Raw genomic sequence first — 27,993 nt, forward strand, 5'->3', positions numbered from 1 at the left:
TCTTAACCATTGCCCGAATTAAAGGCGGTCTCCGGTGTATGGATAGATTTGAAATAGGTTTGTCATCTGGGACGTTTTGTTCCCACAGGAGCTGTGGGATGGGGGTGGCTGGGTTTGCAGGAAGCTTCTGGGGCTCACAATCCTGCCCGACTCCTGTGTGCACTTCTCTCCACGGCCAGGCCCCGTGCTGGCCTGAGGCGGCAGATGCGACTTAATCCAGCCATGTCCCTGCTCTCAAGGACTTCTCAGACCAGCAGAGGACAGGGACAGGGGTCCCCCGGTTACACTCACACTGTCAGACTGGAGGGATCCAGGAGGGCTTCGGGGAGGAGGCAGCCCTGTTGCTGAGACTTCCCTGCCTCCCTCTCTGCATTCAGGCAGGGGACACAGGTGTGTGGAGGGGCAGCTGTGAGCCTGCGGTCAGCCTGCTGGGTTTGGATCCCAGTCCTGCCACTTACTGGCTGTGTGACCTTGGGCAAGTCACTTCACCACGCAGCACGACTCTGTCTTAAGAATGGAGTAAAACGTAGCTCACGGATGGTCGTGTGGAGTGAACGAGCCGATGAATGCGAGGCGCTTGAACCAGCCGCCCACGGGAAAGGCTGCACAAGCGTTTTGTTACTACTCTGTGCCCCGTGTGGGACCCGGCCTCCCCCGGGGAGGTCACTGCGGGGTGGCAGACATGGGCACTGGAGCCTGACCCTCAGGCTGGCCCCGCCCCGCCTGCTCTCCCCACAGGTGGGCAACCTGGGCCTTCTCTTCATGCTGCTTTTCTTTATCTACGCCGCCCTCGGCGTGGAGCTCTTCGGGAAGCTGGGTGAGTGACTCCGGAAGCAGACCGGGGCTGGGGGGTGGGGGTGGGGGTGGCGTGGGGTGGAACAGGCCTGGAGGAGGGCCTTGGCAGGGCGGGGAGGCCTGAGACATCCGCAGAGCATCACATCAGGGTCTCGGTGGTGGGGAGATGCCCCACCCTGAGGTGACCCTCAGCCATCTACACCCTCCCCCGGGGACGGGTAGTAGCTTTTGAGATGCTAGCCTGGATCCAACTGCATCCTCCAGGCCTCTGCAGCAGACCCCTGACTTGGAGAGCAGAGCGGGCAGGGCACAGGCCGAGGGCAACATAGTCCATGCCGACCCAGCCCTGCACAGGGCTGGTTTCAGAAAGCGATGCTCCCTTGGGGGCTGGCCCTCACCCCTGCATCCTCTCTCTGAGGGCCTGATATATGAGTGGGGGGAGGGGGCGGGGAGCCAGGCTCACCGGAGTCTGAGTGCCAGCTTGTGTGAGCCCTCCCTGAGCCTCAGTTTCTCCATCTGCGGGCTGGGCACGGTCCGCACGCGCTTCCGAGGATCGGGGATTCCGAGACGGGGCCGGGAGGCCCGGGTGCAGGGTGGGCCAGGCAGGGGACTCTGCAGTGAGATAGGGCCGACCTCCTCTCTTCTCTCAGTCTGCAATGATGAGAACCCATGCGAGGGCATGAGCCGGCACGCCACCTTCGAGAACTTCGGCATGGCCTTCCTCACACTCTTCCAGGTCTCGACCGGCGATAACTGGAATGGGATCATGAAGGTACCCGTGGGGAGAGAGAAACCAGTCTGGGTTCTGGGAGCAAGGCTCCTGACAGCGCTCGCTCCTGGGACCCCTGCCTGCCCAGCGCCCCACTGCACGCGGGAGGGGAGTGCCGGGCACAGGGAGGCAGAGGGACCCGCCTGGGGCTCTAAAGCTCAGCGAGGTGGCGATGAGCCCGGGACGCGTTCTGTCAGCTCCTAACTGCCGCTCCGGGATCGGTGCTCCGCGTCCAGGGGACACGACTCTGCCCGAGGCCAGGACTTGGGGCCCATAGCTCGGGTCTGGGGCTGCAGGCCTCGCTCCTCCTGGGTCCAGGCCCTGGAGCTGCTCCTCACCTGGCAGAGACTCTCTGGCTGTGGCCCCAGTCTGGCCTGGGCTGGGCAGGGAGGGGCTCGTGGAGGGCGGGGATGGGGCCCCAGGTCCTCACCGGCCCTCACTGGCCCTCACCCGCCGCAGGACACGCTGCGGGACTGCACCCACGATGAGCGCAGCTGCCTGAGCAGCCTGCAGTTTGTGTCACCGCTGTACTTCGTCAGCTTCGTGCTCACGGCCCAGTTCGTGCTCATCAACGTGGTGGTGGCCGTGCTCATGAAGCACCTGGACGACAGCAACAAGGAGGCCCAGGAGGACGCCGAGATGGACGCCGAGCTGGAGCTCGAGATGGCCCACGGCCTGGGTCCCAGCCCGCGGCCGCCCACCAGTTCCCCGGGGGCGCCCGGCCGAGGCCTGAGCGGGCCGGGCGGCGGGGGTGACGCCGAGGGCCGCCTGTGCCGGCGCTGCTACTCTCCGGCCCAGGTGGGCAGGGGTGGAGAGGGCGCGAGGGTCGCCGAGGGCGGCACTGCGGGGCTGGAGGGGCAGCTGGGCCTCCGAGGCCTCAGGCAGAGACCTCGGTCGTTTGGGCCCCGGCCTGCTCTGCCCCGCCGAAGGGGCGACCCTGTGACGAGGGGGTCGGGCCCAGGCCACGGGCGCAGAGAACCGGGAGGGCAGCCGAGCCTCGCCCACCCCACAGTCCCCGGACCCGGCCGATAATCCCGCCTGTCCCCACCCCGTCCCCGTCCGCCTAGGAGAACCTGTGGCTGGACAGCGTCTCTTTAATCATCAAGGACTCCTTGGAGGGGGAGCTGACCATCATTGACAACCTGTCCGGTTCCATCTTCCATCACTACTCCTCGCCGGCCGGCTGCGAGAAGTGTCACCACGACAAGCAAGAGGTGAGGGCAGCCTCGGAGGGAGCTGGCGCCTGGCGGTGGGGGCCAACCCGAGGGAACAGCCTGGGCCCACTTGGCCAACGCCGGCCAGCTTCGAGGGGCACTGGGCCTGGGGGCAAGTGGGCCAGCTGCAGCATTCGCAGCCCACGGCAACAAGCCCGCCCTTGGGCCCAGCCCAGGCCTGGCACGCTGCCGGTTGTGATGCCATCGTGTTGACCCCCACCCCCTGCCTGGATCGGGCTCCCTGAGTGTGGTGGCATAGCGCCCACGCTCAGCGGGTCTCTTCACCCCTAACCACCTGCCCGTGTCTTTCCGGAGGACCGCACCTGCCCCATCCCTGCCCCAGGGACGCACTGAGGCCGCCGCCCCTCCCCACAGGTGCAGCTGGCCGAGACGGAGGCCTTCTCCCTGAACTCAGACAAGTCCTCCTCCATCCTGCTGGGTGATGACCTGAGTCTGGAGGGCCCCACGGCCTGCCCACTCGGCCCCAAAGACAGCAGGGTGAGTGGCCCCGCGGGGCCTCTGCCTGGCCGGCCAGGACACTGCTGCTTCCCAGTGCACCATTTACGCTGCACCTGCTGTGTGGTGGGCCCCCATCTCTGGTGGGTCAGATGAGGGCAGTGGGACTCAGAGAGGTGGAGTGATTTATCTGAAGTCACACAGCAACAGGCCCAGCTAGGGCCCCAGTCATGGCAGTCAGTGGCCTCAGCCACTGCTCGTTTCTTTGGATATTTTTTATTTTTATTTATTTATTTTTTACATTTATTTATTTTTGAGAGACAGAGAGAGAGAGAGAGAGAGAGAGAGAGAGAGAGCACAAGTGAGGGAGGGGCAGAGAGAGGAGGAGACACAGAATCCGAAGCAGGCTCCGGGCTCCGAGCTGTCAGCACAGAGCCCGACGCGGGGCTCCAACTCACGAACCGGGAGATCGTGACCTGAGCCGAAGTCGGACGCTCAACCGACTGAGCCACCCAGGCGCCCCTATTTGGATATTTGTTATTCATTTAATGGGAGTTGTTCCAAGCAGGACAAACCCATGGGGCGTAGGGGCTCAAGGTTGCAGAGAACGGAGGGGAGCGGGACCAGATGCGAGCACCTACCGTGTGTCAGACACTTACCCTCAGGTTTTGTCTCCCGATTCTTGGTATTGGGGATTGGCCCCGTTTCGCACTTGAGTAAACGGGGGCTCCGAGGAGTGAGGCGGCTTGCGTACCCCACACAGCTACAACGGCAGAACAGGGAGGCCAGCCCCGGGGCCGGTACCCAGCTTCTGCCCGAGGAGGCCTGGAGAGCCGGAAGGGCCACTGGGTTCATCTTGCAGACTCAGGCAGGAGGGGTCTGCCGCTGGGCTTGTGACCTCGAGGCTGGGATGTAAGAGAACTGTGGAGGGGGAGGGGCACTGCCTGGCCTGAAGTAGGGGTGCAGTGGCCCTGCCCGCGAGAGCTCTTCCCCTAGGCCCCCAGGGCAGACTGGGCTTGGCACCACTGTCCCCAGGGCCATCGTCCATCGGCTCCACCTTCTAGTTCCCTCCGTCCCTGCGCCCTCCCTCCCCTCCCTGACAGCTGACAACTCCTGCAGCCCCCACAGCCACCCAGCCCCTTCCTGCATCTCCCCGCACCCCTGTGCTTCTCCCCTACACAGGATGTCAGGGTCACCATTTCCGGGGCCTGGTTGGCCTTTGGTGGGTGTAGTCTGGTTTTGTTCTGGACTCATAGAGGAAGTCATGGGGGGTCCATCTGCCTTGGAAGGGGGCACTGAGGCAGCTCTGGAGGAGCTTGCTGGGCGGGGGTCACCTTGCCTGCAGGGCTGAGGAAAGGCCTAGGGAGTGCCGGAAGGACTGCCGGGCAGCTTCCGGGCGCCACAGCCAGGAAGGAGGGTTTACTCTGTCATTTATGGATGTGGAAGCGAAGGGACCTGTCCGAGAGATCGTGCTCACAGGGAGGCCCCGCAGTGCTCCACCTGTCTTCCGATCCCTTCGCCAACCTGCACTTGACTTCTACACGGGGCCCAGGTCTGTATCAGGCACTCGGCTACAGAGACAAGGAAGACCCTTGGGGTCTCGGGGTCAAGAAAGGAGTGAGGGAGCAGGAAACTGCATCCTGCTTGGAACACCAGAGAGGGCTTCCTGAAAGTGGGGCCCTTTCACCGGGTTTTAGAAGATGACGATTGTGGGCAGGTAGAAGAGGCGAGGAGAAGGCCATCTCGGGCAGTAAGAGCGGCCCGAGCATCGGGCCATGGAGCAGGGGCGTAAAGGCAGCTGGGGCAGGCTCGGCCTCTGTCCCCTTCTCCACCACCCTGACCCGTCTCCCTCCCTTTCCTGTAGGGTGAGCCGGATGCCCCTGAGCCCATGCACGGAGGAGAGGGGGGCGAGTGCTTCTTCCCCTTGTCCAACACGGCCGTCTCGTCGGATCCTGAGAACTTCCTGTGGGAGAGGGAGACTGTCCCATCCAACCCCGTCCGGTCCTGGCTGAAACATGAGAGCGGCCGAGGTGAGGGTGGGGCCCCCCACCAGCTCCCCGCAGCCCCAGTCTCCGGCGACTGCTTCAGAGGGGCCGGCTGAGTGCTTTCCTTAGTGTCTTTGCCCAGACTATTATACTGAGTCCAGGAAGAGCCGGATGGGTACTTGACAATAAAAGATGGGACTCTCAGGTCTGAGGTAACCATGACAAACGATCAATAATACAGAGAGGTGAGTTAGCAATTACACCAGAAGCCCAGGAGATTCATGGTGAGCTCCTAGGAGCTGTGGTGAAAAGGGAAACAGGTCACACGAAGCTCTCATTAAACAGAAGGAAAATTATCCAAAATTATGCCAAATTAATCATAGTGATTTTCTGGAGCTGAAATTGAGAGGTGTTTGTCCCACAGATCTCACAGAAGGAGATGTTGAACAACAGGAAGCCTCATGGCCTCAGTAGCCCTTTTGTAAAATGTCCTGAAATGTACCCTTCGGCCCTACCTTCAGCATCCTGTGTTTGTGCTTTGAGCTTCTGGCTGGGCTGTGGGCACGAGGAGAGGACCAAGTTCATCTGTTCATCGTTCGGGTTCACCTTCACCTCTAGTCCCCTTGGAGGGTGATGGGAATCTGGTTCCCCAGCACTGGCTGGGGAAGAGGGCAGAGAGAGGAGCTCAGCAGAAGAGAGACTCCCAAGACCCTGGGCCCACCCCAAGTACTTTTCTGGAAGGCCTGGCATGGAGTGCCTTCTGGGAGCTGGGGGTGGAGTGACTTTTCCAAGGACTCTCCCTAAAGCCAACCTTGGTGGTTGAGGTACCAAGACCCCAGACCCCAGGCTTCCTGGACCAGAAGTCAGGGCACAGGACCCAAGAGCCATTCTGATTGAATGAAATCCCATCCCCTTTAGTTAATCATTCATTTGTGTGTTCCTTAAATAATAAGATGATATAGAATAGGAACCCCTCCTCACCCTGGCTGGGGGCATTCAAGCTGTCTAGCCATCTTGGCTCTGCCCCAGGTCTGCCCCAGCCCTCCTCTCACCCTCTCCTTGCCCCTCTCCATCCCCAGCAGAGCAGACCAGACAGGTCCAGCAGCATTCCGTCTGCTCTGCCCATCCAGTGCAGTGCCCACCTTGCCCGCCCTCCCAGAGGGGTCCCCAGGTTTGGCTGGACCCCATGGGGTGTCCAGACCCTCAGAGGGTGGCTGATCATGGCAGGCATCTGCTGTGCACCTGGTCCCGGGCTGGGAGCCCCACAGCTGGCTCTTGTTCTTACAGCCTTCTCTCCACCCCTTCAAGTAGGCCTGTGGTCCCTGTTTCGCAGAGGAAGGAAACCAGGGGTCCTGGGGCCTGGGGCCGCTGGCTCTAAAGGCTTGCTTTTGCGCGTGCCAGGAGTCACAGGGGTTTCGCAGTGGAGACACCAACTCTCAGAGAGGGAGACTTACCCACGGTCTCACAGTCATTTTGTTAGGAAGCCCTCTCTGCCTGCGGGCCTAGAGCCCAGCGTCCAGGGACCCACCAGCCTGAGCCCTCTCCCCTTCCTCCTCTCCTCCTTCCCCAGCTGCACCCCCGACTCCCTTCTCCCCGGATGCCTCCAGCCCGCTCCTGCCCATGCCTGCGGAGTTCTTCCACCCTGCTGTGTCTGCCAGCCAGAAAGGGCAGGAGAAGGTGGCTGGCGCTGGGACGCTCCCCAAGATTGCCCTGCAGGGCTCCTGGGCATCCCTGCGGTCGCCGAATGTCAACTGCACCCTCCTCCGGCAGGTATGGGCGCCTCCCTGTCTCCGGGAGCTCTCCTGCTGGGGAACATCTGAGTGTGACCTTAATGTCCAGGTGGAGGTGGAGGGGCAGATCTGGGGGATGGGAGGTCTGGCCTGCAGGACCTCCTCTACAGCATTGGCCAGGGCCACCTCCTGGGCAGGCAGAGGGCACAGAGCGGACAGGCTCTGTGGGTGCCAGGGCTCAGGGAGGAGCAGGAGCTGCCCCCGCTCACACAGTATGACAGCAGCAGAGCTGGGCATGGCGCTGGTCCCACCGCTGACCCCAGCTTTGTGCCAGGCTGTGTGCTAGGCTGGGAGGCTGCACAGTGGACTGCTTAGTTTCTGTGTTGCAGGGGTGTGAGAGGGGAGATGGGAAGCCAAAATAAATGCATAAAAAGCACAGTCGATTTGAGAGTGATGCATGCTGGAGAGGATGTTGCATCGGAAAGGGGCTCTGCGGGGAGCATTTCAAGGCTCTGGGAAGGCAGTGTGGGGTGAGCTATGTGGGTGTCTGGGGAAGAGATTTCCAGGCAGCAGGGGCTGGGGCTGGGGGGTGGGGTTAGGGACTGGAGGCAGGGAAGGGGGAGATTGGTGGGAAGGAAGGTCCCAGAGGGGTGGGGTGGATCCCTGAGGCTACGGCGTGACCATGTGACCGATGTGATTGCATTTGAGTAAAATGACCCTGGTTCCCAGCTGAGGACCGGAGGAGCCCGGTGGGGCAGGGAACCCAGTCGGAGGCCACCGCCAGTGACCTCCTGGAGGACCACCCAGAAGCGCGGATGGGTGGTGGAGGGGAGAGGCTGTGGGGTCCTGGGCGTATTCGGGAGGGAGTTCCTGAGGCTCGGGAGGGGCTGAACGTGCCTGTGTCCCTGGGATGGGCAGGCCGCCGGAGGAGGGGCAGGGCTGGGGGACACTGCGCGGCCCCCAGCCCCTGTTGCCTCCCTGCAGGCCACAGGGAGCGACACGTCGTTGGAGGCCAGCCGCAGCAGCTCGGCCGGCAGCCTGCAGACCACGCTGGAGGACAGCCTGACCCTGAGCGACAGTCCCCGGCGCGCCCTGGGGCCCCCGGCCCCCGCACTGGGCCCGCGGGCCGGCCTGTCGCCCGCCGCCCGCCGCCGCCTCAGCCTGCGGGGCCGGGGCCTGTTCACCCTGCGCGGGCTGCGGGCGCACCAGCGCAGCCACAGCAGCGGCGGCTCCACCAGCCCGGGCTGCACCCACCACGACTCCATGGACCCCTCGGACGAGGAGGGCGCGGGCGGCCGGGGCGGCGCGGGCGGCGGGGGCGCGGGCAGCGAGCACTCGGAGACCCTCAGCAGCCTGTCGCTCACGTCCCTCTTCGGGCCGCCGCCCCCGCCGCCGGGGCTCACGCCCGCCCGCAGGTTCAGCAGCACCAGCAGCCTGGCCGCCGGCCCCGGCCGCCCGCGCGCCCCCTCGCGGCCCCGCGGCCTGGCCCGGAGCCCCTCCTGGGCCGCCGACCGCAGCAAGGACGCGCCGGGCCCGGCCCCCTCGCGGCCCGAGCTGCCGCCCGCCCCGGGAGAGCTGCAGCCGGGGGAGGCCGCCAGCAAGAGGAAGAGATGAAGGCTGCAGGGGCCCGGCCGGACGCCCCGTCTCACCTTCTTTTACCTCAGGAGCCAGGGGGGCAGGCAGCAATACTTCGGCCACAAGCTGGGGGTCGCGCAGGGGCCGGCCAGCGCCAGGCCGCCGAGAGGGTGGGCTTGAGCAGGGTCTGGGTTAGCCGAGGCTCGGTGGTGGCCCCAGCCGTGGCCCAGCTGTGGTCCTTCCCGTGCATATACATAATATATATATGCATATATAGAGAGAGAGACAGACATATATATTTATTTATTTTTTTTACTGAGAGCTTATGATTTCCAGAAAGTGCTAAAGTTGGGGGGCGCAGGCCGGCGCCCGGACAGGGCCTTTGCCTGATGCTTAGGACCCAGGCCAAACCTACCCCAGGGCAGATGGGGCTGCTGGCGTGATAACGGCTGAGCTTTCTGGTGTCTCCCGTGGGTTGGGAGTAGTTTGGGAGAGGCTCTCAGGCCTCTGAAGTTCCCATGGCCGGGGAGACAGGCCCAGAAGAAGAGGTGAAATTCAGGGTGCGTTTTTTTTTCCTTTAAAGAAGAAACGCCGCTAAGATCCTCCCCCCACGTATTGGGGTGTCTGTCTTGTTCCTGACTGTCTAGTTGTTGTGAACAGTCTTTTGTAGATGCCCCAGAGCACACTCTTAGTCAACCAGTTAGACGTCTTTCTTTAGGAAAATCAGGGGTGAATAGTTGTAATTTCTTAGCGCAGGGGTGGGGGTGGAGGGCAGCTCCAAGGCTGGGCAGGGGGCTCAGCCAGTGGGCACTTCCAGGGGTGGGGGTCGGCCATGGCTTTGCCCCCAGGAAGGCCGAGGGCAGGCACGGAGGCTGCAGGAGAGAGGAAGGGGAAAGGGTATTAAGCAGGCCATGAGATGCTTGGAGGTCAAGAGTACCTGCCTGGTCTGTGCTGGCCAGGGTGCCCTGCAGGCCCCCTGGGCTCAGACAGTCAGTGACAGTTACTTAACTACCTTTTACCCTCCAGGCGGACCTTGGGTCATGGTCATTCTGAGAGGTCCTGCTCCCCGCTGACCCCCTGAGCAGCTCTGCCCCCCTCCTGTGGAGTTCAGGGAGAAGCAGACCTGATAAGATTCTAAGCAGGGGCGGGAGCACCTGCCTAGCCTTAGGACCAGCCCCACTCCCCTGTCCTGACCACTTTCCCAGGCTACAGATCAAGTTTCAAATAGCAGTGCTTCCCAAACGGGTTCACAGATGGGTGTTTTTTTTCTTTTATTTGAAGAGTTACGCACTTATTTCAGTATTTATTAGGAAATAAACAGCGCATTGGACCCACGATTTCACAGACCTTGCTTAGGTCAAGGCAAAGTTTTCAAAAGCGAGTGGATTTAAGGCGACTTTGAAGAAGGACATTGGGAGTGTGGTGGAGGAGGTCGTCTGCAGACAGGCAGAGTCCTGGGGAGGGGGAAGGCTGCAAGTTTGGGGGACACGGCACTTCAGCAATAACCAGGCCCTTCGCCTTCGCGAGATCTCCTCAATGGCTTCTGCTGGGCCCTGCCGAGGGGGCCCCGTTCCCAAACCCTGACCTTAAAGAACTTGCCTTCAGGCCAGGCTGGCGAGTGATACTGGGCGGTTGGCTGCCTGGATGGGCTCCGGTCCCTCCTGGGCACTTGGGGCCTGGACGCTTCAGCCCAGGGAGGAGGTAACGGGTGGCTCGAGCTTTGCGGTCTGTAAAGCGTTTCCCTTCGGAGATGGCGTGGGGGGTGGCGCAGGGTGAGCCCTGGAGCCTCTGCAGCTTTGCCGTCCTCACCCAGAAGCGTGGACGGTGGGCCGCCGTGAGGACGCCAAGGTGATGCCCAAGCAAGGAACCCCCCTCCCAGGATGGCGGCCTCCGGGCTGAGGGGTCGGCCGGGCCCTCCCGCTCAGGGAGCGTGTAGACCCCGGGGGTCTTGTCCGCACCTGCTCCTGCCGGCTCCTCGGCTGGTGGGGGAGGCCGGGCCCGCGCCCCAAGCTGCCCGCTCCAGGAGCCTCGTGCCGCCTCCCTTGCCGTGCTGATTGTTTTGTTACGGGGTGCCCCTCCAGGGCAGAAGAGGTCACAGGTAGCTCTGCCTCACCCTCCCTCCCAGCACTGCTCTGGCCCTGAGCGATCGGGCCAGAGGGGAGACAGCGTGCCTGTCCACATGTTCCCGGACGGGCGTGTGCTGGAACCTGGAAGAGGGACGTGGGGCCCGGAAAGGCCGAGTGGAGGACAGACTGGGGTTCGAGGGTTGGCATCCGGTGCTGGTCAGCAGCGTCCAGTTTCTGGGCCCAGGCGTCATCTTCTTTAATCCGCATGGTGGCCCTGAGCCGCGTGTGCTGCTGTTCCACACACAGACCGGGGAAGTGGCTTCCCTAGTGTCACCAGGTTAACCTGGTTAACCAGGGTGGCCGGGGGGGGGGGGGGGGGGGATCACGGGGGACGGCGTTTCTTCCCGGAGGGCTCCAGATGCTATTCCCAGGCGCTTGGCTTTGTTCCTGTGAGCTCCTGTGTACAGGAGTTAGGGGATTAGCCGCGATTGCCCGGCTGGGACAAGCCAAAATGGTTAAGGGTTGGCTGGATGGTCCCTCTGCCCTCCTGATCCCGCGACCTGTTCATCACAAAAGCACAAACTTACCCTAAGTCGCACAGATCTGGCCCCGGGGAGAGCGGAGAACTTGGTGCCGGCACCCCAAGCCATCTGCTCGCGGGGCTCTGTGGAGTGGTGGCTGGCGGGAGCCTCGGCACCCCCACGGATGGACCCAAGACCCGAAGGGGCCGTGGCCTGCCATGGTCAAACCCTCTTCCTGTCCCCTCCCTGGCCGCCTTTGCGCCTGACAGTCCCCTAAAGGATGAAGCGTGCACGGTTTCAGCCCATTGGCCCGTCCTCCCGCCAGATCCTTCCCCTAGAGCCTTCTGTGTCCAGGGCCACCTCCGGCCCTCTTTGCTGCGCTGTGTAAGGGCTTGGGGTCTTAGAAGCCGCTCTTTAGCCCAGATACACGTACTTTTTTTTTTTTTTTTTTTGTCTTTGTGCAATAATCAGTGTTCCTGGTGGAGCCTCAGCTTAGCTGCGGCCTGGAGAGGAGGCGGAGGGCGCCTCCTCCAGGAAGCCCTCAGCCTGGCCCTGCCGCTGTGACTATCGCACTCCCAGTCGCTGTACAGTTTCTATGGTGTGAATGAACTTCCCTCCTGGTTGCTGACGGCGCTGGTCCCTGCTGGCCCAGATGGCCCGGGCATAGAGAAACCAAGTGGCAGCTCCCACCGTGTTGTTTTGAATAAAAACCCAGAAGCCTATTTCAGAAATTTTCTACGTGCCTGTGCTGTTCTTTCTGTAGCAGGGTGGGTGTCGAGCTGGGGGGGGGGGTCCCACGGGTGGGGTCGTGATAGGTTTTCTCCATCATGTTCAAGCTGTGGGGCTTAGGGTGTCTGGGACCTAGAAAAAATGCCCCCATGGAAAGGTCCTCCCATGGCTGAGGTCTACTGGGCTGGGGAGGAGGCAGAGCCTGGCTCTCATGCTCTGATTCCGTAGCTAAGATGCTGGGCCTGTGCAGGAGTAATCTACTCACCTTTGGCACTGTTAACTGAACTCATGGGTCTTATTAGGACTCTCTCGGCTGCAAGGACAAAAACCCAATTCGAACGAGTGTTAAGCATAAAAAGAAGAGCCAGAGAGAGAGAAAAGGAAAAAGGAGAGGAAACAAAAAAGTAAGAAGAAACGACTTAGTGGTTCAAGTAGCTAAAAAGCCCAGAGATGGTGTCAGCTTCAGGTATAGTTGGATCAAGGGCTCCAACTATGTTAATAGGACACAGCCTCTCTTCACCTCTTGGATCAGCTTCCTTCTACGTTTGCTCCCCTCTTCCCCTAGTGGCCAGCAGCAGCCCAGGCTTAGGGCCTGTCTACCCCTCCCCAGATGAATGACAGCTTCTCTCCCTGACAGTCTGGCAAAGTCCATGGAATCTCAGCTGACTTGGGTATGTGCTATGGAGATGACATGCTCTGTTGGCCAAGCCTGAACTCTGGGATCCAGGGGTGGGGGTGACCCACCTGCCTAGGAGCAGGAAAGGACAGACTGCTGTGTACTTGCCGGGAGGAGGGAACACGCCAGGCCTGGGGTGTGGTCCCTGGGATGGGCAACTGTCACAGCTGCCCTCCAAGATGAGGCAAGAGGCCCAGAGAAGTCCGGAGACTGGACATCCACAGGCTGAGAGCAGAACAGCCAAGCTGGTGGCGAGAGGGGCTGCCCATCCCCACCAGCCTTGTCTGGGCCTCTTGTCCCCCGCACGTATCCCTTCTCTCCCCGGGGGCATGGCCGGGGCAGGGACATGGGGGCATTGGGTGTGACCTTCAGGGCAGCACCTCCGTCTCTGAGGCCCCGCCCACTCTGAAGAATGGGGGTGAGCTAAGGCTGCCTTTTGTCCTCTCACCCCGTGTCCCCCGTTTTTGCCTTGTGATCCCTTTCCGGTGGCCGCTGCCGCTCTCGGAGATAATAGCGAAATCTGCCACCGTCCAGGTTCCTCCGAGGGAGCCGGACGTGGTGCTCCAGGCTGACTGCCAACCTGCTCAGAGCACTAGGCTTTCCCCGCTCTGGGTGTCTCGAGGCGGGGGCACCCCCGAAAGGCCTTTCTACCTGGGCATCTGCCTCCCTGCAGACGAAGCAGGGGGTGCAGGGAGAGGGGGCGAACCTGAGGCGTATGCACAGGTGCAGCGAGTGTACCTGAGTGCAGGTCCCAACACCTGCTGCGGTGCCCGGATCTGTGAGAGCAGGCCTGGCCCCGGCCCCCGGCTGCCTGCCGTCATCCAGAGAGGGATCTTACCCCCACTTTCCACCCGCCTGAACCCTGGGGCCCTGGACCAGCGGGCTGCCCCTCCTGAGCCTCACCCCTCACCTGTGAGGCCTGGCTTAGCCGCCCAGCTGTGGGTCCCGGGCCGAGAGGTCCCCAGGGAACCTTGGCTCCTGTGGACCCCTGGCTTCAGCCCCTCCTCTCCCAGCCCCTTGAGACAGAGCTGCTGGATTCCCCCACCCGGCGCCTCAGACCCCATGTATCCCAAACCCCGAGATGGCCTTCCCCAATCACCCAGCCCCTCCTGAAAACCAGGATGCTGGCCGCAACTCCTCCCTCTGCCTCTGCCACCATCGACCCATCACCGAGCCTGCCCTTCTGCCTGCCGCGAGCCTCTCCGGATCGCCCACTCTGCTGCCTGCTAAGGCGTCTCATCACCTGGGGTGCCCCTGCACGGTCACAGACCTCCCAGAGCCAGCACGAGCTCCTCCGATCCACAGTTCCCAGCAGCCAGCACGGGTTCCCACCAGACCCAGGGGCCCCTTCTCCAGGGCTCCAGGCTGCCGGCGAGATGAAGTCCTGACCCCTCAGCTGGCACGTCCCCTATCACTGCATTTCCTGCGGCTCTCCTGTCCCCATCCTGCCACTGCCTCCTTGTTCCCGGGACCCTTGTGGTCAGGCCTTTCCAAGGCCTTTCCCTCTGGGGGCCACCCACACGCTGCCCACCCCACACCTCTCCCCCCAGCCCGGGCCTCTCTCTGGCCGCCACCTTGCCCTGCCGCCTGCCAGAGGGAGGGCCCAGGTCCGGGGCAAGAGAGGCAGGTGTGCGGGGCCCCCGGTCTGACAGACCTCAGCTGACAGATCGGAGGCCTCAGGCAAGCTCTGGCTGCATTCCCTCCGCTAACACTTGTGAGGAAGATAAGCTAGTGGGTCCCGATCCAGCTGGATGCTGGGGCCACAGAGAAGAACCCAGTGCGGCCCTGTCTGTGGTTCCTTCCACACGGGCCCCAGCCACTGTGCCCAAGCCCCACGGCCGGGTGACCAGGGTTGGGGAACACAGGCCCCATGGCAGTAGCCCCTTGGCTGAGTGGGCACCCGGTTTACTCCTTCTGCCCCAACTCTGTCTACACATGGCCTTGGCTCTGACCACCTGGGCCTGTCCTCAGCGTCCTGCAGGACGAGGCCCACCCTCCAGCGCCTCACCTGTTCCCTTTCTCCCCATTCCCCGGCGAACCCTTACTTACCCGTTCTGGTCTCATCTCAAATGTCACTTCTTCCAGGAAGCCTCCCAAGCTGCTCCGTGGCTTTGCTGCCCGGCTGCGTCCCAGCTCAAAGACAGTGACCATCGTCCCTCCTCCCAGCCCAGAGCTTGGTGCCAGGCTGAGCCTCAGCAAATGTCAGCTACGTGCCTGTGTTTTGGAAGCGGAAGAGATCTTGGAGGCCAGCTAAACCCATCTCTCATTTCTCTACCAGAGGAAGCCGAGGCCCAGAGAGACAGAATGGTGTACTCTGGGTCACACAGGGAGGCAGTGCCAGGGGTGACTGTCACTTGCGTGGCCACGGCCCCCTCTGCAGCTGCTGCGTCCCCGGGGAGCAAGGCCCTGCTTTGTTTTCCTCTCCCTTACCCATTAATAATAGGATTAAGAGCAAGTTGCCAAGGAGAGAGACTGACTTTAAAAAACCGACCCAAGCACACTTTAAGAGAATGAAAAACTTCAGCCATCAGCACTTTTTATTTAGACCCGAATTCATGAATTTTAACCAAATAGGCACTGGCAAGTTAGGTATTAATATATGTGCAATTACGCAAAACCACTATTATGGCTGTAATGAAAATTAGATTCTGACTAGGTGGTGGCGTTTCAGGAGGGAGGCGTCCTCTGGATTCCAGCGCTGTGACCTCTGATCGCTGTTGCCACGGTAACGTGGCTGCCTTGGGGCTGTGTGGACAGGAGGCTGGTCCTGCGGGGAAGGGCACCTGACAAGGCTGGCCTGGGCTGGGCTGGTTCGGACCTGCAGACCCCACATCTGGGCCAGGCCAGGGCTGCTCCGATCACTAGGGGGACGTGGTGGGGTGGGCAAGACCAGCCAACCCACAGTGCCCCCAGGCCACCCACATCCTCTGGTTCTCCTTCTTGACTGCCCCTCCAGGAAGGCGTCCCTTCCGTCTTTCCAAAGGTATTAGTTGAGCACATACTACGTGCTAGGCCTATGCCCGCTGCTAGGGGGTAGTGACAGGTCCCTGAACCTGTCAGCCTGCATCTCAGAGTGGGGGACATAAAACAAGGAGCCAAGAGACACATGGGTGAGGTCGTTTCAGAGCCTGCCAGTGCCAGGAAGGCTGTGGAGCGGGTGTATGTGTGTGACAGGGAGTGACCAGGGCAGGGGAGGGCCTTTCCATCGGGGTGGTCGGGGACGACCCCCTGGGAAGCCAGTCGTTTGAGCCAAGGCTTGAAGGAGGAGAGCGAGCCAGCCACGCGAACGCATCAGCAGCCCTTCAAAGTCAGTAGGGTGGCCGGATAAAATAGGGCACACAGTTAAATTTGAATTTCACAATGAAATTTTCCACCGCAAATAATTTTTTTTTTTTTTTTTTTCTGAGGCAAAGGAAGGTAGGGATGGGGGGCGCAAATAATTTTTTAGTGAAAGTGTGCAGTATCGGGGACATTCTTACACTGGAAACACAATCTGTTGTTTATCTGATATCCAAATTTTTATTTGCTAAATCTGGCAAGCCTATCAGAGAGGGGAAGGGGTTGCGGGGGGCCGCGGGTGATAGAGATGGGCGGCTCCCTGCCCGTACGCCTGCCCTGGTGGCCCTGGAAGGCTGCTCGTGGTCTCCCTGCCAGTTTCGACCCTATGTCATTCTGACCCTGAGCCGGGAATGCCCTCTGGTCCTGTCTCTGACTGCCCCACCCGTGCGAGGCCCCCTGGGTGCTCTGGTCTTCACCCACCCACCAGCTCGGCTTCCCATTGGACCCCCCTCACTCCTGCCTCCTTCACCAGGCTCCTCGATCCTCAGCCTGCAAGCCTCAACTTGGACGTTGCCACCTTGGAAAATTTCCTGTGACTCCAGGCTGTCCCCACTCTCGGCTGATTCTCACTCAACACCTCGCTGTTTTGTTTTGTTTTGTTTTTTTTAATTAGCCATGTATATTTTTATACTGTGGTAGCATACATCTAAAATTCACCATTGTAACCGTTTCGCAGTTTCCGCTTAAGCGGCGTTACCACTCACGATGTTGTGCAACTTTCACCACCATCCATCTCCAAAATTTTTCGTTTTCCCAAACGGAAACGGCCCCCATGAAACAGCAACCCCCCCACCCCTCCCCCACCCTCCATCCCATTTTCTGTCTCCGTGAACTCATCGCCACCAGGGACCTCATGTAAGTGAGATCATATGGGGCTCGTCCTTTAAAAAAAAATTTTTTTTTTAATGTTCATCTTTAAGAGAGAGAGAACACAAGTGGTTTGCACTGATACACCCATCCTGAGGTGGGAGGCAGTGCCTGCTGGGCTGTGCCCTCTTCCGGGAGTCGGGTCTGATCTCCCCCTGAGCAGCTGCCTGGGGGCCCCGAGCCAGCTTCTGTGGCCTGGCACAGGGCAGGGGACCAGGCTGGCAGCTTCGGGGGTGTCCTTATCGTCAAGCCAAGATGTAAGCACCTGGGGGATGTGGCTTTGAGCTTCTCTGGAAGCAGATGCCAGGTGCTGGAGGGAGGTCTCCCCTGGGTGCTGGAGCTGATGTTTCCGTTGGCTTCATTTCGTTCATTTCGGTTTCTTCCTGCCCTGGTCCTTCGGTCTTCCCTGCCGTTCACTCCTCCCTCTCTGTCTCTCTTTGCCTGTGTCCATCTGTCTCTCCGGCTGGTCTGATTTCCCTCCATCTCTGGTTCTCTGCTGCTCTCCTTGGCCATTTCCCTCAGATTTACAATGGAAGAAAGCACACCAGGGACAGAGCCCCCGGTCTGGGCTCACGGTCCCAGGCAGGCCAGGGGCGAGTCACGGCCTGGGCAGGCTTCTGTGCTCTCTGTCCTCATACGGTGAATTTGTGTGCCTGCATTTTTGCCTCCTGTGTCTCCTGGGAAGGTACGGGGTTCTTCCCGCCATCGGCCCACCGAGAGACCATGGCCCAGAGTCACCCTCCCTGGGCAAATGAGGGGACAGCCTGCCGTGCTGGTGTTGAAAATGACGAGCAGTCTCCTGGTCACATAGAGCCGTCAGGACTTGCCGGCTAAAAGGAGACCCCGGTAAGCTACTCACCCCCACCCAGGGCACCCTGATTGGGGTGTTCCCCACAAGCACTTCTTCCTGGGAGGATGGCAGAGGCAAAAGTCAGCTTTGGGTGAGGGAGGAGCATCTTCCTACCCAGGAGGCCAGGCTGAGGGTCACAGACCCAGGTCCGGCACCGTGGTCATCTCCCAGAACCAGATGAGCACCTGGAGAAGGTCGCCAGGAAGGCTGATCTGGCTGGCGATGGGCAGGCCGTGGTGTCCCACAAGAGAGGGCTATAGGCAGCTTCCCAGGTGGTTCACAATGATCCTGCCTTCCAGTCCGCAGGCCCCTGTGTCACCCCCTCCCTTGGCACACGGGCTGGACCTAGTGACTTCTTTCTAACGAATAGCAAATGTAACGCAAAGTCACTTCTTCAGCCTAATGCTCTCCCATCTGAGCTATTTCAGCCAGGTGGCAGGGGTCACTCCAGGGATGTCACATCTTTTTTTTTTTTTTATGTTTATTTATCTATTTATTTTGAGGGGGGAGGGGCAGAGAGAGAGAGAGAGAGAAGGAGAGAGAGAATCCCAAGCAGTCTCCACAATCAGCGTGGAGCCCGACGCAAGGCTCGATCTCACGAACCACAAAATCTTGAACCGGAGCTGAAATCAAGAGTCAGATGCTTAGCTGATTGAGCCACCCAGGCGTCCGCAGGAATGTCACTTCTGGGCCACAAAGAGCTTCTGGCTTTCACCTTGTAGGTCCTCTCTTGCCCCACCTCACTTACTTCCTCCAATGAGAACTGGTTACTGTGCGATGAGCCGCCCTATGGAGAGGCCACCTGACAAGGAATTGAAAGATGCCTCCTCTTGCCAACATCCACTGGGGGGGAGGGGGGGGCGCCCCAACACCCTTCTGTGAGCTCAGAAGCAAGTCTCGTCAGTAGAGCCTGAAAGCAAGCTTGCAGCCCATGCCGACAAGTCGGTTGCAGCCGTGGGGACCGGAGGACCGAGTTAAGCCTTCAGAAACTGTGAAATCGTAAATGTGTTGTTTTAAGCTGCTGAACTTTGCAGTAATTCGTTATGTAGCCATCGGCAGCTGAGACAAGTACGTGCTGCCCTGCGTTACGAAATCATGTCTTCTATTATGTGAAATTCTACTACTGGCAAATTACTCTAACTGGGAAAAAGAACAGTGGTTGCCTCCTGGGAGCAGAGGCAGGACTGACCGGAAAGGGGCCTGAGAAGTCCTTCCGGGATGACGGCAATGTCTTCTGTTCTGACGGGGATATTTATGCTATGTGGGTATATGCGTTTGTCAAAATTCAGCAAATGACTTTCAAGATGTGTGCATTTCAGTGTATGTACATTTCACATCCAAAGCAGTAAATGCTAATGTATTTAGGGGGAACTGGACTGATGTCTTCAGTTTACTTTGAAATGCATCAAAAAATAAGATGGACTGATGGATGGATATTGATAAAGCATGTATTATTAAATGTAAGCGGTAGAATTTTACCGGTGTAGTATATGGGTGTTCACTAAAAATTCTTTTCACCTTTGCTGTGTGTTTGAAATTTTCATAGCAAAATGTTGGGAACGGTCACTTGCTTAGCAAGTACGGAGTGCTCAATGGGAGAAAATCAGAAGGATAGCATTGTGGGGTGCATAGTAACTCTAATCGAGGTTTGTTTTGCGCTAGGCATCTGATGAGGCTCCTTCACGTGCATGATCTCATTTCATTCTTACGGCCAGTGTACAAGAAAGCGATGACGAGTCCAAATTTACAGATGGGGAAACTGAGGCATGGGGAGTCACTCCCTCAAGGTTGTGCAGTGAGCAAGCGGCAGAGTTGGGATTTCCCCGGGTCTGAGTGCTCAGAAGGGTTGAACTGTGTCAGCCTGGGGGTGTCATGCCTCTCTGTGCCTCAGTTTCCCAGTCCCCGACGTAGAGATGCAAACTGCCTTGCGGGTGACATCGGGTAACCGTGGCGACGTCTTTTGAGGCTCTATCTGCGCAGGCTCCGTGCTGTAGCTGAGAGAAGCTTGTGGACGCTTAGGCACGTGGACTTCACCTCTGCGCCCCCTGCTACCCCCACCAGAACAGGTGCACTGTAGGTGTGGCTGCCGAGGCTGGGAGGTGTGGTCGGCTCAGCCTGCCCTCCCTGAGAGCCTGGACTCTTTTCTTCTGGGTCAGCGGCTCAGACACCCGCCCAGGGCTCCTGGGTGCCTCACTCTCACGTGGTGGGTCCCACATGTCGAGGTGAAGTTGCCTCACCACTGCTGGGCTCTATGGGCCTCACCTCCACCCCTCCTTTCACAAGGGAGGAGGCTGCTCAGTCCATCAGCAGCCCTGGCCTGAGAGGAAAGCCTTCAGGGCCCTGCTCCTGCAAGTATCCATGCGACACAGGGAGGACTTCCCTGAGTGCACCCGCACCCACAGATATGCATTTGCACAGGGGCTGGACCCAGGGACGGGATGCTGGCCGAGCACCGCCGGTGTACCCGGGGCTTCTCGGCCGTCACTCTCATGTCAGCCTGGAGAAGTGGGTGTTACTGTTCCCACTTCTGTGGTCAGGGATATGGAGACTCAGAGAGGCAAAGCCACCTGATCAGCCAGCTCTAGGGGCTGTGTTCTTTCTGGCTGGCTCCTCGGGTCCTAAGGAGAATGTAAGTGAAAGATAGACCATCCTCGGGGTGCCTGGGTGGCTCGGCCAGTTAAGCATCTGACTTCAGCTCAGGTCGTGATCTCATAGCTCGTGGGCTCGAGCCCCGCGTCGGGCTCTGTGCTGACAGCTCAGAGCCTGGAGCCTGCTTCGGATTCTGTGTCTCCCTCTGTCTCTCTCTGCCCCCCTTCCACGCACACTCTGTCTCTCAAGAACAAATAAACACTTTTTTTTAAAAAGTTGAAAAAACAAAAAAACCCCAAGGACTTTCAGGATCACCACAGTAGTAAATGAAGCTGGAGTTGAAATGTAGAGTCTGAATATGTGTTCTTTCCTCTGGCCAGTGTGCACATTGCCTGAAATGCATACAATGTTGGTATAATCTCCTGCGTTTGGATTATCTTATAGGGTGTCAAAATTAGCATAAACTAGGGGCGCCTGGGTGGCTCAGTTGGTTAAGCATCCGACTTCGGTTCAGGTCATGATCTCGTGGTTTGTGGTTCAAGCCCCGTGTCAGGTTTTGTGCTGACGGCTCAGAGCCTGGAGCCTGCTTCCGATTCTGTGTCTCCCTCTCTCTCTGCCCCTCCCCCACTCACACTCTGTCTTTCTCTCAAAAATAAATAAACATTAAACAATTTTTAAAAATTAGCATAAACTACATAATAATTTAGTAGTTAAGACAAAAATTTGAGGAATAAGAGATTAGGAGGGGGGTGCCTGGGTGGCTCAGTCGGTTGAGCGTCCAACTTCGGCTCAGGTCATGATCTCGCGGTTTGTGAGTTCGAGCCCCGCGTCGGGCTCTGTGTGCGTCTCTCTCTCTCTGCCCCTCCCCCCCCACACTCTGTCTCTCTCTCCTTTGAAAATAAACATTAAAAAAAAGTAAAAAGAAAAAAGAAAATAGAGGATCCTTCCCAGATGTCTGTGGGCTTCTAAAGAAGTACGGTAAAACCTTGGTTTGCATGCATAATTCATTCCAGAAACATGCTTGTAATCCAAAGCACTTGCGTATCAAAGCGAATTTGTGATCACATGATCAGTTGTGATCACATGACGTTTGGCGTCGCGTACGACTCGTGTTGCGGGACATTGCTCGTTTATCAAGTTAACATCTATTAGAGATGTTCGCTCGGCTTGGGTAACACTAAGTCACTCGTGGTCCAAGGTTTTACTGTGTCCTTCACAGCTAATTAACGGACTGACCTGTGTTCACAGCTTTCTCACTGCTCTTCAATCCCCAAAACCCAGACGCTCTACTCCAAACCGTGGTCGCCAGAGGAAGGGCAATTTTTCTCTGGAGGACAGTGCGGTGACCAGAGTAGGTCCCCACGGAGGTCAGAGGGCTGGTCCAGGCTGAGGGAAATCGGGGGGTGGCAAGGACTCCTTGGGCCCATGTGGCCCCGGGGGCTCCCTCGGCGGCAGTGGTTGGAGCGGGTCCGCGATTCCAGCCCGCAGCGCAGGCCTCCTCCTCCCTCTGGGATTCGTGTCCTGTGGATCCTGGGGCAGGACAGGAGGGGAGTCTGAGATGATGGGTTTTTAAGTGGCACTCTGTTTCCCCCAAACCTGGCCTCCTGGGTGGGTAGCTGTGGAGTGAATGCCGATCGGGCACAATCTACCAGCTTTCTCTTTCCTGCTGTAGATGTGTGTGTGGGTCTCACCCAGAGACCCAGCTGCACAGCACCTTCCCTGAACCTGTCTGTGGCATCAGCCACGCCTGTGACTTTCCTTCTGTCCCCCTCTGGGACGCTCAGAGTTGGCGTCACGTATGAGTCTAACTCCCCTGAGAGACTGACGATGGACTAAAAGACAGAGACTGTCCGTCAGACCTGTCAGCCTTTGGGAACTGAGAAGCTCTCAAGGCTGGGGTCTGGCGGAGGAGGCCGGGCAGCCTGTGAGAGAGGAGAGTGTGCCTGTCAGTTCCCAGCAGGGACCCTTCCTTGTCCCTGCGGGCTGTGACCCGTCACCCATCGAGGGAAGGGGCCCAGATGCCTGTCCTCTGCCCTGCCGTGTCGCTGTAGACCCTGACCTGGGAATGTCGCCAGCTGCCAGCCCTCGTTCCTGGAGGAGACTCGGCAGTGATTACAGGCTCGAGGCCTCTTGAGGACATGTTTGCACAGCGGGTGGCCTGAGCACGCCAGCAGCTGCCAAGCAAGGTGCCATCTGGGGAGCTGAGGTTTTCCAGCAGAGGGCAGGCCTCAAAGTGCTGCCTGCTGGGGCCCCTCCCTGCCAGGGGAGCCGGGGTCCCCCTAGAGTCCCACTTGCTGCACCCAGAGTGGGGCCCACTTTGTTCTCTGTCCCCAGTGTGCTGGTTGGTGCAGCTGGTACAACCCAGCAGGCCCTGAACGGGCCGTTGCCTGAGTCACCACAGCCTCTGCCCTCAGCCCCACTGCAGCTGTCACGTCCTTGCCCTGGGGTCACCTGTGTCTGCGTCTATGTCCTTGACGCCCAGGGCTTCCTTGAGAGCCGGGCCACATCTAAGTGGTCTGGGGACTGCGGTCGCCAATACTGGGTTGGGGGAGCGGGACACCCTCCTGCTACAAATCGCCTGCAAATGCAGGATCAGTTACCACAAACTTTATTCAGCGCATAGCTTAGTTTGCAAGGAAGGAAGGGAAAGTCCCGAGAGCCGGAAATGATGAGGGAGCTGACACCAGAAACAGAAGCAAATGCCGACCCTCTGGGGGTCCCAAAGCATTTGCCCATAACAGGAGACTCGGGACCTGAGTTTTAACCGCAATACGGGGAAGCGAAGACATTTTATCATGAGCTCGCGAAAGATTGAGAGTCAGAAGGGAGACCCTCCCCTCAAGCTGGAACCTTCAAAGTGGTATGCTCAGCGTGTGGCTAACCTACAAAGACCAAACTGCCGGCCAAGAAAGACAACAAGGACACCCCTTTGTCCCGGCGTCTGCAATGTAGGAGATTTTACAGATGTTCCTTCCTGAGAATGTGTCAACTTAGATTGACCTTCACTGGGGATTGGGATCCAAATTTGTAAACTGAGTGGTCCAGAAAACCCCAAGCCAGTGACATAAAGTGGTGTTGGCTTGGCCAGGCTGGGGCACACGGCTGGAGCGTACCTCCACCCTCTTCTGGGTCCTCCTGGGTCCCCGAAGCACAGCATCAGGCTCATGGTCTCAAGTCGCAAAACACAGGAGCAGACAATCCACGATGAGTCATAGTCAGCAGAAACCACGCATGCAAAACTAGATCAAAAGATTTCAGATGTTTGATCAGAACAGAATAAAAATAAGCAAGTTAAAAATGTTTAAAGAAAGAAGGATTGAGAACACAGACAAGGGGGGGGGAGGGAAGACTATAAAAGTTATCAGAGAGAGATGAGAAAGAGCCAAGTAGAACTTCTAGAAATGAAAAAATGGCTTAACGGAGACATGAAACTCGACGGATGGATTGGGTCCCTAGCAGCAAATAGACCTAGTTCCGGAGGGAAAATTAGGGATGACAAGATGGGGCGGAAGCAATGACCAGGATGCGTAAAACAGGACAGAAGAAAATGACACAGGAAATATGAAACGGAGGCCAGGAGGTGGGAGCGTTAGGGCAAAAAGAAATGGAACCTCTCTATTTGGAGTTCCACAAGGAGAAGAGAATGGACGAGAGTCATTATTCAAAGAGGTAATGGCTGAGAATTTCCTAGCATTGATAAAAGATGTGAATTTCAGTCCGGGAAGCATAATAAATCCCAAGCAAGGGATAAAGAACAAAGTCCACAGTTGGACCCGTCGCGGGGATGCAGGCCAGCACTTGACGAGAAGCCGGAGGGAAGAGACAAAACCACCCCTGAACGGCAGGTGCCTGACAGCACAGAGGCTAGATCTGGAAAGTCGTATCGCCAAATACGAAAATAAACGGAGCAGATCCTAGATCTGCATCAAGTAAAAATATCTTTCAAGAATGAGAGGAAGACACCGTTCGACAAAGGCAGGCGGGTACACAGTTCTCACAGCCCCTCACGAGAGCCCCTCCTAAAGAACAGTGATGCCTGGAGGAAGGGGGTTCCCAGAGGCAAGAATGGGGGTGAGGATGGTGGGCAAACGGGGAGCGACTTTATGGAGCAATTCTGGTAATGTCCAACCTGGAGGACAAAACGGGTAAAATGTCCATAAGATTCTGGTACTTCCCGTCTTTGGATGCTCGTTGAAGAAATACCAAATATCTCATTCTTTGACAAATGTTTCTGCTTTGCCTGCTCCCCAGGTGCACACTGTCAAACTGCAGAATGATAGAGCCATTCTGTGGGTCTCCTGTACCCCAGCCCAGTGGTTCTCACCGAATCATCACCTGGAGGGCTTGTAACCTGCTGGGGGGCCAGGCCCCACCCCAGAGTGACTGATGCAGCCTGAGAACCTACATTTCCAACAAGTTCCCAGGCATTGCTTGTACTAGACCCAAAGTCAGAGGACCTCTGCTCTAGCCTAATGGTCCCCAAGTCTCTCCAGCCTGTGGCAGGGTTAATAATCCTTACTCCTCCGGGAAGCCTTCTGGCATACATACTTTATCAAGCAAGGACTGTATTTTCATCCGTACCTGCTCAGAATAGAGCAGACGTTAAATCAATTTTAGTTGAATACGTAACTTTGTGAATTTTTTTTAAATGTTTATTTATTTTTGAGACAGAGAGAGACAAAACATGAACGGGGGAGGGTCAGAGAGAGGGGGAGACACAGAATCCGAAACAGGCTCCGGGCTCTGAGCTGTCAGCACAGAGCCCAACTTGGGGCTCGAACTCACGGACCGCGAGATCATGACCTGAGCCGAAGTTGGACACTTACCCGACTGAGCCACCCAGGCAGGCACGCCTTAACTTTGTGAATCTTAAAAAAAATCCCTCCATCAAGAAATTACTGACACACACACACACACACACACACACACACCTTTTCTCTTCACCAGAGTTACCACATCTCCTGTACTCTTAGGAAGCCTTCCTGAACACTGGCCACGTGCCAGGCCTGGCCCTGGACCGTAGGTGATCCCACTGCCCCTTGAGTGGGCTAAGTAGGGTTCCCCAGGGGCTACAGCCCAGGTGCTTTTTTCTAAATATGGAGTCTTTGGCCCTGGGATGCTTCTAACTCCCCCTCCTCCTCAGACCCCCAGTGCACCCTACTCCACTGTCCACACTGAAGGCCATGCCCCTGAGGGGTTGGTTTAGGGTCTTGAGACAGTCCTTCCTGCCCCTCCTCTCTGCTGAAGCCGTCAGTTGCCTGGCAGGGGGATTAAGCGGAACGCCACGGGCAATTGATCCCAACAAGCTTAAGACGTCCCCGTTCCAGGAGAAGGCCCTGGTGACAGGAGCGGCTGCCGGCTGGCAGGACTCCTGCCCGAGCAGCTGCGAGCCCCTCGCCCGTCAGTGGGGAAGGAGGACGGTGCTGGGCACGTTGGGAGCACAATGCACCCCCACCCCCCACCCCGCGAGGGGCTGGAGTTTCTGGCGCTGCCCTGAGAAGTGCCCAGAGGATTCAGGGGTTGGGGGGCAGCAGGGGAGCCTGGGGCTGCCCACGTGGCTGATTTATGAGGCCGGATTAAGAAGACGGATGGCCTGTCCCTTAGCCAAGAAATAAGTTGCTCTGCCAACCTCTGAAGGGCACAACCGTGGAGGAGGAGAACGTGCATCGCACAGTTCACGGCAGTAAGGAGGAGTGATGGGTTGAAGCAGCTGAGTATCAGGAAAGATACCTTGGCTGTGAAATCTGTTAAGGCTGGAAGCCAGCTCTGGCAGGAAGCACTGGGCCTGCTTTCTTGGACGCAGAGAACTGACTGGCCTGGGTGTGGGAGGCACACGTGGGAGACGCGCTCGGCCCTGGGGAGGCTAATCGGATTCAGCCCGAGACCGTTTCTCTGAAGTCATAATTGGCAGTGCGATTGCCCTGCTCTCTCTGGGCCACCTCATCCCCATCGGGGCAGGGAGGGTTCCAGCTGGGGCATCAGGGGGCTGCCGGGGCCAGGAGCAGCCAGGAGGGGGGGGTGCCCAGAGAGGGACACTGGTCTGCTGGAGGCGAGCCGCAGTGCAGCTCGGGCCTCGCTCTCCCCTGGGGGCAGCGGTTTGTTCTCCTGACGTCCGGGGGGGGGGGGGGGGGGGGGGGGGGGGGGGGGCGGGCAGGCACCACAGCAGGTGCACAGCAGGGCGGGCCTTCCGACAACCTGCCCACCAAGCAGGTTGGTTCCAGAGCCCAGCTGTTTAGGGTCCCTGGCAGTTTAGGAGACTGACCTGCGGGGTCGGGGGAAGCACTGGGAAGGCCGACCTCGCCACCTGGCCACGTTCCTGAAACCACGTCCAGAGATTTCACCCCAGCGCCCAGGGGAAGTCCGCTGCACCTTGGAACTTTCCTGAATTAATCACCAGGCTTCACAGGGACTCGGATCCCTGGGCGGCAGATGCCGTCCCCACGCGGGGTCACTTGCTGAGTAACCGGACGGCGTGTGCCAAGGAGAGCTTCCTCGCTGGAGGAAGCAGCCCGTGACTCAGGCTCTGACTCAGTGCCCAGCCCGAGCGGGCACAGGATGTGCCCGCTCGGGGGCGCCAGGGAGGAGATGCGGGGACTTGCGGAGCGCGGCCCGCAGGGCCCTCCTCCCACCGGCCAGCCTCCGGCGTGGCCTCCTGAGCCTTTGCTGTTTCACTTGGTTTTCACGAAACCCCAGGAAGCAGGGACGGGTTCTCCCCATTTTGCCATGAGAAGGCTGAGTGTTCAGGGAGCTAAAGTTACGTAAAACACTTGGTCCGCGTTAGCCCTTAGTGGGTGTTCTTATATGCCGCCTGCCTTCTGAGCACCGGCATGGACTGTTTCCCTGGGTCCTGATGAGGCCACTGGGCTGAAAAACACAAATGTCCTCACGCAAATGTCCTTCTCCAGAGAAGGTCTTTACGGGCCCCTGGCGCAACTCGCTTTGACCGCCGTCTCCCCGGACAGTCTGATCTGGCCTCCTGGACGCGGCCTGGGGTGTCCTGCCCACCTCCAGGCCCCTCCCAGCCCAGCAGCTGGTGCCTGCGCCCCTCCCCTCGCTGCCCTCCCCTCCTCTTCCCGGCCTTCTGCTTCAGAACAACCTTGCTGTTGTCTTTGCAACTTTCTTGCTGGCTGAGAGCGGCTTTTGGAACGCGAACCATTCATTTGCGGGATTTTTTATTCACCCGTGAAAATTTGCGTTCAGCAACAGGGAACAGGGAGTAAGAAAGAACTGCAAGTGTGAAGTCCGCCCCCAGAGCAGGTCCCCCACAGGAGCAGCGGCCGGTCTCAGCCCCGGGCTCCTGGGGCAAGCTCGGGCTCCCCAGAGTCCTGCGGGGATCTGGGGTTAAAGCACCCAGCTGCAGAGGGGATGGGCAGGCTAAGCGGCCCCGCACCCGGTAGATTTGTATTCAGGCAAGGCTCTGGGAGAAAGTAATAAAAAATGGGAGGCGGGGGGAGCCTGACACGTCCAAACAAGATTTCTCATTAGTTTGAAAGATGGTCTAGGACCTAGGTCTATAATCAAAAGGATGGATTGTGTCCTGATTAAGTTGTCTGGAACTTGGAAATAGCTCACAGCTTCTGTCCTGACCTTCACAGAGGTCCCCAAAGACACGAGGCTGGAGTCCAAAGTGACTCTGTCCAGTGTGAGGTGGCGTTAAGATCCCCCATTAGTGGGGCGCCTGGGTGGCGCAGTCGGTTAAGCGTCCGACTTCAGCCAGGTCACGATCTCGCGGTCCGTGAGTTCGAGCCCCGCGTCGGGCTCTGGGCTGATGGCTTGGAGCCTGGAGCCTGTTTCCGATTCTGTGTCTCCCTCTCTCTCTGCCCCTCCCCCCA

At 58.8% G+C, this 27,993-nt stretch overlaps 1 protein-coding gene across 1 annotated transcript in view; it reads left to right on the plus strand.

Moving 5' to 3' along the window:
- The window catches only part of CACNA1I (calcium voltage-gated channel subunit alpha1 I), a 105,202-nt gene extending 93,366 nt beyond the window's left edge, over positions 1-11,836 (plus strand). The window contains exons 29-36 of the mRNA XM_049626402.1: positions 739-817; positions 1,446-1,567; positions 2,024-2,362; positions 2,632-2,778; positions 3,154-3,276; positions 5,099-5,264; positions 6,790-6,989; positions 7,934-11,836. Of these exons, the coding sequence (XP_049482359.1) occupies positions 739-817; positions 1,446-1,567; positions 2,024-2,362; positions 2,632-2,778; positions 3,154-3,276; positions 5,099-5,264; positions 6,790-6,989; positions 7,934-8,563 (1,806 nt within the window). The 3' untranslated portion in view covers positions 8,564-11,836. The remainder of the gene's footprint in view (positions 1-738; positions 818-1,445; positions 1,568-2,023; positions 2,363-2,631; positions 2,779-3,153; positions 3,277-5,098; positions 5,265-6,789; positions 6,990-7,933) is intronic.
- Positions 11,837-27,993: the final 16,157 nt, after the last annotated feature.

This window comes from Panthera uncia, chromosome B4 (genome assembly GCF_023721935.1).
Source record: "Panthera uncia isolate 11264 chromosome B4, Puncia_PCG_1.0, whole genome shotgun sequence".
Taxonomy (NCBI): domain Eukaryota; kingdom Metazoa; phylum Chordata; class Mammalia; order Carnivora; family Felidae; genus Panthera; species Panthera uncia.